General features: G+C 44.3%; 1 protein-coding gene across 1 annotated transcript in view; it reads right to left on the bottom strand.

The window, feature by feature from the left end:
- The window catches only part of lsamp (limbic system associated membrane protein), a 230,337-nt gene that overhangs the window by 61,907 nt on the left and 151,477 nt on the right, over positions 1-16,953 (bottom strand). The window contains exons 2-3 of the mRNA XM_080007424.1: positions 7,720-7,864; positions 7,145-7,232 (exon numbers count right to left, since the gene is read on the bottom strand). Of these exons, the coding sequence (XP_079863550.1) occupies positions 7,145-7,232; positions 7,720-7,864 (233 nt within the window). The remainder of the gene's footprint in view (positions 1-7,144; positions 7,233-7,719; positions 7,865-16,953) is intronic.

Raw genomic sequence — 16,953 nt, 5'->3', positions numbered from 1 at the left:
GTGTGTGTGTATGTGTGTGTGTGTGTGTTGGGACGTCGCTTCCTATAGGTGACTCCGGGCGTCCCCGTGCCTCTCCGTTACCTTATTGAACGAAAACAAAGAAGCACCGTGCATAACGGGGACGCTCATCAGTCACTCTCTTAAATTGAATTTTGGAGCACAAAAAAAACTCACCCTCTCATACTGGTGAAGCTGAAGTGAAAATCCAATTTATTGATCATCAGCATGCGCAGCAGAATAGAAAATTAAACTTTCACCAGATTTGGAATTATTATCTGGTTCGATATAAAACAACTTTAAGACGCCATTTTGCTGTGTCAATTTACTTTTAAAACGTTTTAAAATCACTCAATATGTCAATGTTAAAAAACATTAGGGAGGGGTATTTATTATTCACAAATAAAATAGTGATAAAAAGTTTGGATCTTTTTGGGGATTTGATTCTTTCGGCCCAGTGACTCCTGACTCCCGAGTCATTGAAAAGATGTGTTCGCTACGGCCGAATCGTTTCCGAGTCTTGCGTCATGAGAGTAGAAAAGGAAAGTGTTTGAGTGGTCTTGTTCGGCATCAAATTGTTGATCTGCAAATGTTTTGCCAATGGATCGATTTAGAGCGAACAGAAAGCAATGAGATACAAACAGCCTCGTGTGGGCAACAGATTTCGACGCCAGCGACAGATTCCGCTGCTCGGGCTCTCGGCCTGTTTGCTAAGGCACGCTCACGCCGGCGACTCGGCCCCGCGGGGCCCGCCGCTAATACAGAACACAAATGCACGTATATCCGGTAATCACAAGGAGCAGAACTGCAAAAGGTCAAAAGAATCAATCATTCTGCGCCTAGCCTGCCATGCGCCACGCACGTGTAAACAGACTGACCTTTGATTTAGTTATAACTCCATGTTAGGTCAATGATTTGAAAGAAGGTACTGGCTTTTATTATTTACAAAATGAGCAAATAGTGCACCTCATAATGCCTTGCAATAATATATCAACATAGGTAATTAAATTAGACTCACTTTTATTTGTGTTTTAAGCTGCCACATTGTGGTACAAGCACATTGTGGTTTGCTGTAGCTGGGGGAGTCATTTCGCATCCTGTATAACCTATAACCTTTTTGTGACCATTTTTTAAAATGTATTTTCTTATTTTCAAAGCCAGGAAAAACACATCCGTCAGAGTACTATCACACACAAAGAAACAACTCAACAAAAAAGGAGAAAGACAAGAAAAGCAAAAAGCCAGGGATGGGTCCTATTTTCCCACCCATTTAAATCCTTACTATCTATAACCTAAATCCGTAATATATATATATATATATGTATATATATATATATATATATATATATATATATATGTATATACACATACCTTAAGGCTTAATATATATTACCTAAATACTTACTCCCCATAACGTAATCCAAATCTATATCCTGCATTTCTCCATCCTGCAGTTCCATTATGATGGTTGTGTATTTGCAGTGGATTTCGGTGCTGAATGATGAAACTTGATGTGAATGGCAGAACACTTTACTTTTGGAATATTATTCTGACTGGATGGATGGGTGGATGGCATAAACAATGTTTCTCAGTTGTTTTCTCTCCGCAAGAGACGAGCGACAGCGCCACGTCACCAGAATTAGTTGCAGCTTCACACCGAACTTAATGGTGAATAAGATCCCAGATGTCATGAGCATGTTTTGGAAGAGAGGCGAAAAGATAAAAGATAATTGCAAAATTGGCAGATTGTGTGGGAGGGCATCTAAAACTGCTTAAAAATCGACACCTTCATGTCTTTCCCTCTAACTGCCCCTGTTTGGTTGATTGCAGCCTAACACATGAAATACCTTGAAGTGTTAAAGTTCATTCTTAGGTTTATTGCATATTGTCAGTTTCTGTATTTTGTAGTTCATTTTTATTTTATTTTTTAATTGAATTGTTTCCATTTTTATTCAATGACTTTATTATTATTGCCTGTTGTTTTGATGCTCTATCTATCTATCTATCTATCTATCTATCTATCTATCTATCTATCTATCTATCTGTCTGTCTATCTATCTATCTGTTTATCTATCTGTCTATCTATCTGTCTATCTATCTATCTATCTATCTATCTATCTATCTATCTGTCTATCTATCTGTCTATCTATCTATCTATCTATCTATCTATCTATCTATCTATCTATCTGTCTGTCTATCTATCTATCTGTCTATCTATCCATCCATCCATCCATCCATCCATCCATCCATCCATCTATCTATCTATCTATCTATCTATCTATCTATCTATCTATCTATCTATCTATCTGTCTATCTATCTATCTGTCTATCTATCTATCTATCTATCTATCTATCTATCTATCTATCTATCTATCTGTCTATCTATCTGTCTATCTATCTATCTATCTATCTGTCTATCTATCTGTCTATCTATCTGTCTATCTATCTATCTATCTATCTATCTATCTTTTCTTGGCCATGTCAGGGTCAGTGAAGAGATATCAATGGCCCAACTGAAAAGTTCCGACCACGTTTTTGGCAAATGCAATATTTGAGAAATCTCTCAGAGCTTTAGTGAATACTTGCAATAAAATAATCCATCGCCGACTTGTTATGTCAAGATAACTGCCCACGCATCGTGCCCATGCACGCCCTGCGAACTAAACTCTTGTTTCCGAGGCTTTAAGGCAGCAAACTGCGCTGTTCAACCCAGAGCATGAAGAATGAATCTTTATTTATATATTTTATTTATATATATTATATATTTTGAATTCTTTGTAGTAATAGCAGTCAAGTGTAACGTCTACAAGGTTAATGTTTTGTTGCGTTAAATGCAGGGGGAGGTTTTTTTTAATTAAGCATGACCTAATAATTACAAGGACTCAATAGACTCTAAATGTGAACAACGCGGCAGCAAGTCTAATTGAACAAGGCCCAGCAGTAAACAAACCCTTGCTTGACTCGTGCTACATTATTCCACGCCATTGGTGAGCAGTAAAGAGTGACGAAAATGGGACAGATTTATTTCTTACTGCTGTTGGGTCCTACCAGGAATGCACCAATAACACACACACACACACACACACACACACACACACACACACACACACACATGGAAACTCTGAAACAGAACATGCCTGGGTAATACTTCCAACTAGAGGTGACATCATCCAGTTGATTTGCCAACAAAAGGGAGGCCGCGCCCCCTCATCCAAAACGTCAATAGCCCAAGTGTCATGGTAAAAATGAAATCGAAGTGGAGGAGGGGAGGGGAGGGCGGAGGGGGCATACTGGGAAAAGTAGACGCCGTCACCATTGCCGTCATGTGAGGTGACCCCGGCAACGCTTTATCATCCGCCGCAAATATACTTTGTCTGATCATTTGTTTTCCAATTATGTCGCTGTCCCTGCGAGCGGAAAATTGTCAGCTTTGGTTACGTGAAGCCGCTCCCGCGTCTGTAACCGGCGGCCATGTTTGATGCTTGGAACCTTTTCATAGCCATTAAAAGATGAAAGCCGGGTGAATGATTATCCCTGAGACTTGATTGGGATTTTGCTATGTGTGTGTGTGTGTGTGTATGTGTGCATGTGTGTGTGTGTGTGTGTGTGTGTGTGTGTGTGTGTGTGTGTGTGTGTGTGTGTGTGAATGTATGGTTGGGGTTTTGGGGGACTTGTTTTTTATGGCAGCTGCAGAGGCATATTATTATTATTCTGCCCTTGCTGATGGCCTTGGCCAGAATGCAGCCAGCGTGTTCCAATGAGCAAGAACTTCATAGGGGTTAATAGATAAGCGCTGGATTCACAAAAGCTTTTCGGAGTTGTTTTGGTCGTCATTTGCTAGAGGATAGATTCTGTTTAAGGGTTTTAATATGGGCGAAAACGTAGTCCAAAATGTAAATAATAGGAAAAATGGGACAGCATGGAAATTGCAGACCTTTCCAATGCCCTGCCGCCGATGCGCAATTTCCAATAAACCGCAATCACGGACCCCGAAGAAGATTACAGCCATTTAACGGGGAAGTACAACGGAAGAACACAACAATGGCAGCAGAGAATTGAATGGAAGTTGGAGCGGCGCAGCGCAGGGCCAAATAACAGGGGAAGGGAATGCAACGTATCGATGTTTGGCTATAAGTGTCACATTAGCCGTGATAAATGTAGCGGCGGGAAGAAACTCTGGAAGTCCGGCAGGACATTCCGATGATCAAGCGGCGTATAATCGGACACAATGGATTCTGGGAAGGAGAGGTAATTCGCCCCCACGGATCCTGGGACGAGAGCATCAATTCGCATATTGACCTTTTAAAGCGCTATTAATGGATGATATCTTTAGTTCATGGCCAAATGAAGAGCGTGGTTGTCTGGCCGGGTAATTTTTGATGAAATAATCTCGGGGCCTTGGGTATCTCCTCCAAAGGAAATATTTTAGTGTCCGCGGTTGGCTTTCTAAATGAAGGTTTTGGGGTTATAACTAGGAGTCGGCAACTAAAAAACAGAAATCCGATACCAGACAGGCAGACATGATAATGAATCAGCCATAGCGAACGGTATTGAGTGAGGAGATGAGATAACCGCCCTGCCCACTGTGTATTGTATTTTGCAATTTAGTGTGCTGCCTCAGCGTTAGAACACACACGTTCAGCAACACTGTGCGAGTCCCTATTTACCGTACACGCACTCAGAGGCAGCCTTCTGCCAGGCAACCTGTTTTTGATAGGTTAAGAGCAATTTCTGTCAACTAGCTAGGGCTTCAGAGTAAAAGGTTACAGACACTTGGCATTTCTATGGGTAATGCATTTCAGATTTCGCTCTTGATGCTCAGTTCACGTTTCGTGGCTTCTATTTGTTCCTGTTCTTGGAAGATCACCTCGTCATATGGCCCTCGGATCGTGTTTAGCAATTCAAAATCTTTCCGGTGCTTTATGCCGGACCTTGACAGTGAAAAGGAAAAAAATAAGGCAAATCTGTTGCACTGATGATAATGGCTTTCTCCACAGCCGCTGCAGTTCAACTTTTCTTAAAAAATCTCCCCCTCATTGCTTTTGGTTTGTTTTGCCATATTTTGATAATATTTAAGGTATAAGCTATTCAGCTAGCGTGAGAATGGATATTGTCGAACTTGAATTTTATCACGATCTCTAAACAGCATTTAAAAGACAAATGATAATAGACAGGATACGGAATGAAATCTCTTGTGCTGACGCTGAGCTGCGGCAACCACCATGAGTGCCAACGTGAGGATTTCACTGAGGTTACCAAGCAAGTAGACAGGCCCACCACACCACAACACCACTGCTCAACCGTTAACCGTACCCTAACCCCGCACCCTCAGCCTACCACTATTCCATGTCGGACTATAGATGCACTGCGATAATCCTTCACTACCACTCCTGACACCACACATGTAGACATGCAGAGATGACAGTGGTTACCCTCGATCCCTATTTACCACTTCCACCACCACCACCACCACCACCACCAATACCATACAGTCACTGGACAGGCCTGTGCGGCTCCACCATCCAACTCCAACTCCCACTCCTAATACCATACTGGCCCTTTCCAGTGATTTACCCCACTGGCAGCGTTAATGCCTGCTCATTGCACCGGTTCCGTAGAGGCCGCCTCATTGTCTATCCATTCCCAACTATCATCACTGATACCATAGTGGCCTGTCCAGTGGCTTATTCCACTGGCCCCAATAATAGCTGCTCAGTGCTACCGGTTAGTACGGGCGTCATCGTGGATAATGTCCATCCCTTCCTATCATCATGACACCATGGAGCAGCCTCCCCAAATTATATGTTTTCTTCTCACCCACAGCCACCGACTAACCCTTGCAGCTGTTTCAGACAAATCCTTTTCGAGCTGAACTCAGAGAACGACCTCCACATGAACACAGAATGAACACCGCCTTCTAAAAGAAGCGCCGTGGCTGCTTTGGCGGCAAAACCCTCTCAGCCCTATCAAAGAAATATCAAATCGAAATATCTACACGACAGGCAGTGGATTATCATGAAGTCTTCTAAGGTTATAAAAAATGGATTTAATTGTCTTTCATCGTGCACATGCGAGACAACCTTTATTAAAATTCACCAAAACTGTTCTTTCCAACCCCCACCACCGCCTCCTCCTTGTGTTCCCGCTCTCTCTCTCTCTCTCTCTCTCTCTCTCTTTTGCTCGCAGCCTTCCTGCTGTCCCCATTCAACAGGAATAACTTGCACATCTCTGAAATTGAAAAAGTGATGCTGAAGGCTTTTTTGGAGTGCACTTATGAGTCATTTTAACTTGAGCAAGGAAATCTATTGCTTTGGTCAGTCACTCGTGACAGATGGCTTTCCTTTCACAATACAGTACTCAACTATTTCACTTGGAGATGCTGATAGGGACACTTTTTCAAATGGAATACGAGAGATTGATGAGAACGGTGGCTGACAATTCAGGTTGCTTTTCTGGCGGACAAAGGAGAGAACTCTGTTGGGAAGTTTGAAATATAATACAAATAAGTTACTACACTGTATTACTACACCACTACAACACTGTACTCTTTGTATTGTACGTGTATTACCATAATTTCCCTATGGTCAATAAATTATTACATTGATATGTGGTTGTGATGCCGAGGTGAGCCGGGCATGAAGTAGTGGCATAGTGTCAATTCACCAAGCAATTTAGCAAGTTATGTGGCACGAGACGTTCCCAGAATTCAGTTCCGTGGAAGCAAGATTACTAACTTTACCACATTTTAAAACACACCGCAAGGTTGAGGTGCAAATCCATTTAATGATCTCCATGTATCCAAATAATGCTCTCTGGGTACTCGGGGATTTTCAAGGACTGGTTCCAGAAATTTCAAGGAAATTTTCGCAGAGGCAACGTGGTGCATTTCAATAAATATCTGGGCTATTATTTTACATTTCAGACAAGTTATTATACTCAGGCCATCAAGGATGTTTTTTGAACTCTCTGAGCGCTGGAGGCTGCATCTGAAGCTGCGCTAGACAATGGGAAATATTCATATCGCCCAATCACTGTGTTTCTCACTTGCCCGTTCATCTTTACAAAAACACAATTAGATTGTTTCTTGCACGTTGCCCATATTGGTGTGGCCATATGGAAAATCACAGCGGATATACTGCCTTCATACCTTGGACGATGAGGTAGACCTGCGAGGTCTTGGGCTGCTGCTGGGTCTGTATGGAGCAGGTGTAGGAGCCCTCATCATAAACATCCACCTGGGAAGTAATGTTAGCACAGAATGTAATTGAACACATCTTTTTATTTTTACCTACATTCCATCTCCTGTAATCTGTCATATCGGTGCACGTACAGTAGAGCCGAGTTGCCTTTTAAGCATTATGTGTGTCCTTATTTTGTACGTACAAATGTATTGATGTTTATTGGTGTTTCTGCTCCACTGAATGGGCCTTAATGGAGCCACAAGCTTCACTCTACTGCGGCAAATTTTCTACATTTAGTCCCTCTTATTCTGCAGCACTTAGGAACTGTGTTGAGCTTTTGAGAGAAATGAGAAATTATCTTATTCGTCTTCATTAGCTTTGTTATTCACCCTGTTCAAGGGAAATTACCAAAAAAATGCACATTGGTTCAAATCTTTTTTTTTTTTTTTTTACAATTTCAGGCAAAGCAAATTAACAGCACACAGCAGGATAAAACAAATGGTGCCACACCGCCCGGTCTCAACCCTCGGACGACCCTTACCTTCTGTATGCGCAGGCTGTACTCCAGTTGTCCCTTTGTGACCAGGTCCACCCTGGGGTCCAGGGACCACTTGTCCCGGCCGGCGAAGATGATGTTGGATCGATTGAGCCAGGCTACCTTGGACACTTTGTCATCCACGTAACACCTGCGGGCAGAGGCGAAAATGGAGTGAGGAAAAGAGAAGTGCTAATTCTCATTACTGGGAGTGTGGCGAGAACAAATGTGAACAGGGAGGGGAGTACAACTCCTGTTATCTAATTAAAGGGGAGAAAATGTGGAATTCCGGTAGATACAGAAGCAGGTAATTAGCAGCAACTGTGTAATCACAGGCACAATGCGGTTTTGGCAAGCAGCACTCATTGCTCCCTCTCAGCATGTACACAGCAGCCAACCCAGTTTAGCTGGGACTGGTCAATGATGTCTTCCAGATCCTTAACCTTATCTCGTACTATATATACCTGAACTCAATCACCTTCAACCTAATGCCAAAAGATACCCATTTCTATCCTTATACCAAACCTCAATCATCGATAGCAGAATGCTAGACATTAGGCTTGGGCGATCGTGCAAAATTTGAATCGATAAAAGATTTTATCGCATGCGCGCAGTGGGGTTCGCGTGCCCATACGGAATTGAATGTGACAAATGCGGTCTTCCCATTCCAGAAGTGCAGGATTTATTGTTTACAAGTAAAGCATTTAAACAAAAACATCCAGTTTTTACTTAATTAAGTCCCAGAGCAACGGAAAGTAACGGGGAGATGTGCGTCCCGACAGTGTGGCACAGGGGTTTTAATTTGGAACGGTACGGAGTAAGGACTTGGACAGTCCCTTAACCCAGGTGTTTTTAAAAACATGTGTTTCATACACACAGGAAACAAACGAAAATAAATAGATCTAAAATAAAAAGACGGGCACGGGAGCCTGCGCACGCCGCTGTCTCGAGGAGAAACAAACAAACGAACCAAAAAAATCCGCTCCAATTCTCCTACTTAGGTTGACGTTTTTCATTTTCCATACAACTAAGAAAATAAGCAAGCTAAATAAATCTTAAATCTTTCTCTATTATATTATATTACATATTACTATTTATCATCACAAGATTTGCATATTAAGCGGCAGGTACCTGCAGGGGTAGAGGGAGCGGTGTACGAGCACCTGCCCCACGGACCCCACGGTCCCCTGCCCCATTGAACATGGTAACCTGCACTTACACCGTTTCAATTCTCGAATTTTTCCCGGCAAAAAAACCCGTCTGCCATCGATGTCAATCATGATCGATGGAGTGGATCGGCCCAAGCCTAATAGACATAACTATTTCCAACCTAACACCTCAACTGTACCATCCTTTACATGCATGTTGGCGATACAGAGGGCACGGTGAGCTTCCTGGAGAGCAGAGCTGTTCCGACTGACTAAATTGAAATTGTCCGAGGAACAACAAGGGATGTTGATCCAGAAACATAGTTTTATGTGCTTTTTAAAATGTATTCTATTTAGTTTATTTTGTTCTCACTGTTCTGTCTTACATTGTCCTGCGTTTTTTAACTGTGATTCTTTTCACTGTTTTTACTGTATTGATTCAGTTGCACTTTCATGACTTGCACCGTCTTGCTATTTGCACTATGTATAGTCCTGGGCATACAGCCCCATCCTTGTCTTGTATGTCTTGTGTATAGTTTTTATATATTGCACCAAGGACCAGGAGAAACGCAATTTGGTTCCACTGTAGACTGCACTGTATATGGCTGGAATGACAATAAAGGTTTGACTTGACTTGGCTTGATGTCCCACTTTCGGAAACCGCATATTGTGCAACAACGGAGTGTATAAATCCCAAAAGTGTTCAAGTAAGGAGTTCATATTACTGAAACAATGGGCCAAGCTGTGTATACAACCCTTCCAGACAACACTTTAGTGTATGACCGTGCTTAACTGAGGTGATTTTGTTCTAATCCAGCAACCCCCAAAAAAACCTTTGCCAACTTCCTGGGAGTAACAGCGTGTCTGAACTGTCTTAGTGTTATCTGCAAGACATTCTCTCTCCGGTTCTTTCTTCTTCCTTCCTCTGGAAAACCTTCTTCCGTTCATATTTTTTTGTGAGTCAACATTTATTTGGCAAATCCTCCCGCCGTGCTCCCCTCTTTCGCCGCCCCGCCTCTCTCAGATAAATTTGTCTCCTCTAACAGTGAGCCCATTCCCTCCAGATGAGAAAGGACAGCCGCGTCCCCTTGTTTACTTCTCGCTGCACGCAATGAGAGCGTTTACATACGAGCGAGCCGGCGCTGGGATGTCTCGCGCGAGGGAAGAGATGGAAGAGCGCCGAGCGTGCGTCCTAATGAATAAATGTAAATGCAAGAAGATGTCGGAATCAATGAAAATGGATGTCGGGGGTAATGTGTGTCGACGGCAGATGCGGCTGAAATGCAAATTGCAGACTCTCCGGGACCCTTTGGCGCCACCGGCTGTGTGTTTGGGGAAAAGGGGGAAGGGGGAAGAGGCTGTTTTTGGCACAATGGCCTCGCCGACCTGTGCACGTTTGAGGCGCAATCGTGCGGGGCCCGTCTCTCCGTCAGAAGTGGATGTCCAATCTGCTGAGAGCCGTGAACTCGGAGCTTGACGTCCCCTTGTGCTTGGCCCCCTGACAACATTTTCACAGTGAGCCGGCCTCCGTCCTTTAACACCCACGACAGATAACGTTCACCTCAAAGCACGTCCATGTTTATCTTGTTTAAGGGTAAGCGCTAATACGGTATATTGTGGCGGATTTCCATGGTGGTTGTGCCATTCTAGTTTATTTTATTGTCTTCCAGCCGGTAATACACACTGATGAGCGCAAATCACATTTTCTTTTACTCTTGGACATCAACGCTGCAACGTCTGGAGAACAATAAGTGCAGAGTTTCAAGGATCATTATCACCGATTATTATCCAAATGCAAAGATGGTCTGGTCAAGGGGGTGGCAATCTTTGAAACCATCCATTTGAATGTGTCTTATGTGCTAAGACTGCTCCACATGACGGAAATATTTGTTAATATTTATTGATCCTCAGTTAAAACACTGTTAGCGCCTCAAGACAAACAAAGGTGAGCAGAGCTAGTAACGCCCCAAACGTCTCTAGGCAGCACTACCTGCCCCCTCGGTTGCCTGGCGCCATATGCCGCTCCGTATGGATGGGGAGATAAATAAATAAATAAATAACACGCCGCGCAGTGCAAGCCACCGAATTAAGACTTCAAGTGTAACCCGCCTGGAAAAACCTTGCAGCTTTGCCTCTTTGATTCTCCTCGCTCCCTCACCCGCCTTCCCTCACGCTCCAGACGACGACTTCCTGTCCTTTGACTCCCTCTCGATCTCTCCGCCTGTCTGTCTCTCTGGTTTTTTTTTTCGTGCTCGCCCACGTCTACCCCCTCCCTCCGAGTCTCATCAGCTTCCTGTTTGTCTCCCTTTCTCCTCTCCATCGGGTGAACAATGTCAATCGTTGATCAAAGACAATATTCGTTGATCTGAGATCAAATTTCTCAACTACCTCGACATTCTATCCCCCCCCCCCCCCCCCCCGCCTCTCTCTCTCTCTCTCCAAACCTCGTCACACCGATCGAATCTCAAGAGGCGTTTTTTTTTCTTTCTTTCCAACAAACCCCCCCAGGTGCAAAGAGGAGAGCCTGATGGCTAAGAAGCGTTTCCCTCTCTGGCTAATGAGCTTCCGCTCTGATGGCGCCGAACTTGCTCTCATCTGTCAGCGCACTCGCCTGCCTGTAAATCCTCCTCCAGACTCGCTGTCAAGGTGTGTCCAGGCAAGACAGATCCGAAATCGCGCCATGAGCGGGGGTTGGGGGTTGGGGGGGGTGGGGCGTTGACGCGGGAATGAAAGAAAAACAAATGTTGCGCTGTCTTATCGCGCCTCGCACCATCTGAAGGGGATCTCCGCTGGTTGTCTTTCCACACCGCCGATGGCTGCAGCCCTGGCAATGACGAGATATTCAAGCCGGATGAGACTATTTATTTTGAATGTTGGCGCCGAATTGAAGTCCTTTATATATACAGTATAGATTTTCTCTTCAACCAAACTTTGTTTATACTTAGAGCACAAGGCGCCCGGGTTCATCGCTCTCGTGTTTATCGGCTCCTTCGCAGGGACCCGGTTGACACTGGGTCCAGGCCGTGAAGGATGACCGGGTTCCCATCCCGGACTATTTTACCCAGAGCCTTGTTGATGGATGCTCTGCGGTGCTACGCTGTCCTTTCCCCCCGCCTCCGCCGCACCACTGTGCTGTGCCGGCGCGGACCAGCCGGCGAGTCCAGCGGGCTGACAGGGGTCTGAACGGCTGACAGATGCCCGGGCGGGAGCTGCTGAGCTGGGCTCGGGTTGACAGGAGGGACGGGCCGGACGGATCCCTGCTCCGGGGCTCGCCGTGGGGGAGGACCACAAACCAGGCTGCAGCCGGGGAGGGAGACCGTAATGAGAGGAGAGATGTGCCAAGCCTGACAGAAAAGCCACACCACCAGCGGTCCCTGACACACACAAACACATACACGCACACGCACACACACACACACACACACACACACACACACACACACACACACACATACACACACACACACATCACAATGACCTATCCATCAATAGCTACTTCCCTGGACTTTTTTCCTCCTTGTCAACAAAATCCCCTTTCCTTCCAATTTCTCCATCGGCTGCTTTTCTCCTCCTGTCTTTTCTCATCTCTTCCACCTCCACCCCTTCTTCCCCTCCTCTTTTCTCCACTACAATTAATTGTCTCTTATTGATATGAGCGAGAGTACCCATTCATTTTTGTCAGGCCATGCATTTTGAGTGTGTGTTTGTGCATTTTTTTTTTGCTCATATGGAGGCTTCCTCCATCAATAAATAAAAAAGAAAGCAAAATTCAACCTCATTCCGAATAATTAACCAGACATTCGACAGAAAAGAGACAAGAACAGATGATTCACTGACAAAAACAAAATCAAGGCAAAACAAAGCGGGGAAAAAAACCAAAGCGCAGAGGAAAGCAGGTCGAAAGGAAGCTAAGCTTAAAGCTGAATCCCAAATCAAAGTCAGGTCACTCTGTCAAAGCCCTGAGAGCGTTTTCTCGCCCTAGATATTCTCTGTGTAGCCTGTTAAGTGTATTTCTGGATCTCCAGAGGGCCACGGGCCTCACGAGGAGCAATTCAATTTGACTTAAACACAGGGGGGGGGGGGAGGGACCATTTTGCACTTTCTGCAAATGGCACAAACCTTCATCAACACATGTCCATGTTTTCTAACAGGCATAGGCTGTTTAACCATTAGGCACAGGTAGGCAATCGCATGGGGCCTCGTCCGCCAAAGGGGCCTGGTGAATGAGTGTTTCCGGGTTTTTAATTTATAAAACATCTAGTGAACAAAAACTATTTGGACCTGTTATGGTGCCACCATCAGCACAACAGTGAGGACGCGCCGCGGCTTCCCATCACTGTGTGTATGTGTCTTCTCTCTATCATGCGTGTGCGTCTGTGTGTGTGGGTGTGTGTGTATTTGTGTTGGGGGGGGGGGGGGTTTCAAAAGGCTATCAATATAAGAGCTTCCAAAATGCCATTGATCAGTATCCAATCTCTGTTTTTTTGCTTTTTGGTGTTGCAGTTCCAGACAGTGTTTCTGTTTTCCGCACCAGAACCGAGTGAGCGTTCCGCCAGGTTGCGCGCCTGGTACACTGAGATGTGTGTAAGGTCTCCAATCCGGACCGCCCCCACCGCGCACGCCCCCGGCGTGGGCTGCAAGAGGGAATTATTTAGAGGAGCCCCGAAGCGCACAAGGGGATGCTCCAAAATAATATTTGAATGCTTCAAGATCTCGGCTTTATCCTGCGTGTGTACGCCAGGGAAAATAAATAAAAAATGAAGTTATAAAAGGTCCACTTATTATTGCTTTACGTGCAACGGCGATCCGACTCCAGTTCTGTCATTCCAGCCGGTAAACTTCATGGTTGGACATGGACAATGGACAATGTGAGTTTCTTCGTGAAACCCAGTGGACCGATCCACTGTGTCGCAGCGTGGACACACACACACACACACACACACACACACACACACACACACACATACACATACACATACACATACACATACACATACACATACACACACACACACACACACACACAGTAGATTGGGGGGGGGGCGCAGGGGATACATCCCCCTCAATATTTAGAACACATGTGTTTGTCCACTCCAATATAAACATGTAAGACGCAGAGGACTTGCTAACGTTACTCTTCGATGCAACAAGTATGATTACGTTGTCATGGGTTGTGGCCATAATGAGCTGTAGGCCTATTCTTGTTTTCAGCCAGCTTCAATAACATAGTTGCGATGTACACGATTTCTAAAAATCATCCCAAAACACAGACATGTGTGATATATTTTGAATGTGCAGAAAGCTTTGAACATGAGCAGAAATCTTGCTGAAACACAACATGAGAATGAATGTCCAGGTGTTTATAAATTCACTAGAATACATACATTCATCATTGACGTGAATAGGGGCCACATTTAAAGAGGTTACTTCCCCAAACAAAAGAGGAGAGAAGAGTAAATCATGCCTATATGTGTGTGTGTGTGTGTGTGTGTGTGGACTCTGCAGGGATCATGTTAAATGAGAAAAGTTGATCTCCAGGAGAATAAATATTTGAAAACAATACAGAGTGCCTGAGAGCCTTACTGTGTTACACAGGTGCTCCTCACTTAACGACAGAGTTATGTTCCTGGGACCAGGTTGTTAAGCAAATTGGTCGATCAGCGAGGACCCGTGTTATTTCACGGTAAGGGGGCGTGGCCATTGTGAACGCTAGTGTAGTGAATACTGACAGACTGCAGGAACGACACTGAGACTGGGAACAGCGATGAGATGACATGTATACAGTGTATATAGTATATAAAGTGTATATAGAGTGTATAGTATACAGTGTACATAGTGTATAGTGTATATAGTATATATAGTGTAAATAATGTATAATGTATATAGTATATATAGGATTTATAGTATGTATAGTGTATAGTGTACATAGTATATATATTGTATATATAGTATAAATAGTGTATATAGTATATATAGGATTTATAGTGTATATAGTATATATAGGATTTATAGTGTGTATACTGTATATAGTATACATAGTGTATATATAGTATATATAGTGTATATAGTATAAAAAGAGTATATATTATATATAGTGTATATAGTGTATATATAGTGAATATAGGATACAAAAGGTGGTGTGTGATGAGATGCTTGACGCTGAGACGTTGTGGTATTGTACACAATGTACAACACAGACTGGTCAGAGAGCTGGTGGTAAGTCTGAACGGTGGTTAAACAGGGAGGTCATTAAGTGAGCAGTACCTGTATTTCATTATATTTTAAATTGTCACCTGGTCCTGAATTGCTTTCATTTACATAAATAAAGATATTTCCACCATAAATCGATGCAGAAAAGCCACAAATTGGTGCATAAAAATTCACCAGGAGGCAGGAAATGAAGGGTTTGACGGTCAATGAAGGGTTTCCTGCCAGAGGTGCCCCAGACCCCCTGCTCAATGTGCCCCCCCCCATGTTAACTCAACCTCAACACACACACATGCACACACACACACACACACACACACACACACGCACACACACACACACGCACACACACACACACACACACACACACACACACACACATACACACACACACACACACACACACACATACACACACACACACACACACACACACACACGCAGACACACACACAGACACACGCACACACACACACACACACACACACACACACACTCACACACACTGGACCCGAGAGAATAGCGGATGTTTCAAATGCTTTATCAAAAAGAATACACTATACTTTTGTCTTGAAAGAATTTAAGAATATATACTTAAATATATAATATATATCTTTTTCATGCAATATTGTCTTCTTCTAACTGACTGAAGGTCATTTGAAGTTCTTCTTTGAACATGGTCATATGCAAGATCATAAGTTGTCTTATTTCAACGTATTGTTGAAACACACGTCGTTCTCTCACATGTCAATGATTCATACCGAGCCGTGTGAGCGTACCCGGGGGTGTCCTGAGACTTGTTGCGTAGCGATTGCGTTTCTGAGCCAGCGAACACTCACGTGCATACGTGTGCACGGGCGTGCCAGCACGTGCACGTGTGTGTGTCTGCGCGTTGCGTTCGTGGACCAGCAGGTAAATCCTCATCACTCGCTTCCAAATGAGGGCTGACAGCGTTGGCGAGGGGTTGTGCTAATTGCGATGGTTCCGCGGGCAGATGTGAAGTGATTGGAGCTTGTTTATGAAATTGAATTTCCTCCTTTAATGAAGCATCGAAAAAGAGGTATGATGAGGGTGATAAACTGTCTCCTTTCATTTGAAATAAGCTTTAAAAAAATCTGAACCACTTCAACCCGGAAAAAAAACAAAAAAAAAAAAACTAACCACGGACGCCATCTATTCAGGCCACCTTCGGTCGTACCTCTCTCTCTCTTTCACGTGAAGCCAGGACCTCGGATGATCCGGCGCGTTCGCAATGACAACACAGCAGCACACGTTTTGGCTTTTTTAGCGAACAGCGGCATCGACTTGGCCATTTCTTATTCAAATTTGAGGGATTCGTTTACGCCGAAACAGCTAGCGCGTAACAGGGAAACCCGCAGTGTGCCCTTCCCTGAAGATGGCCTTTCCCCCCCTTTCCTCCTCGCTACATCCATCACATGAGGAGCGCCACAACCCGTTACTCTTCTCTACCCCAGTCACGTGAGAATCTCGATCCCCCTTTACTCGTCTCCACCTCGTGAGTTTCTTGTCTCGTGAGGATCGACACGCCCCTTTACTCATATCTACGTCCGCCTCATAAGGATCTCGACCACTCTTCACTCATCTCTAGGTGGATCTCATAAGAACCTCTATCGCCCCCATTACCCATGATGTAATGTAATAAAAATACACATGACTCTCTCTCTGACACACACGAGTCCATGGCCAGAAGCTCTATGCATACGTATATATACGCAGAGCTGCACATGCAAACCAGCAGGCGTCGGCCGGCTCCTCGGCCCTAAAGCGCCGGAGGAAGCTCCCTGGTGACATACCGATGCGTCAGACTAGAGTGTGAGTAACTTTGCTGTTCAGCGCATCAAGCCATTCAATCTGGCTCTCGGCA

The sequence above is a fragment of the Zeus faber genome (assembly GCF_960531495.2).
Source record: "Zeus faber genome assembly, chromosome: 9".
NCBI lineage: Eukaryota > Metazoa > Chordata > Actinopteri > Zeiformes > Zeidae > Zeus > Zeus faber.
Note: the sequence above shows the minus strand (reverse complement) of the source record. Positions and strands in the feature narration are given on the sequence as shown.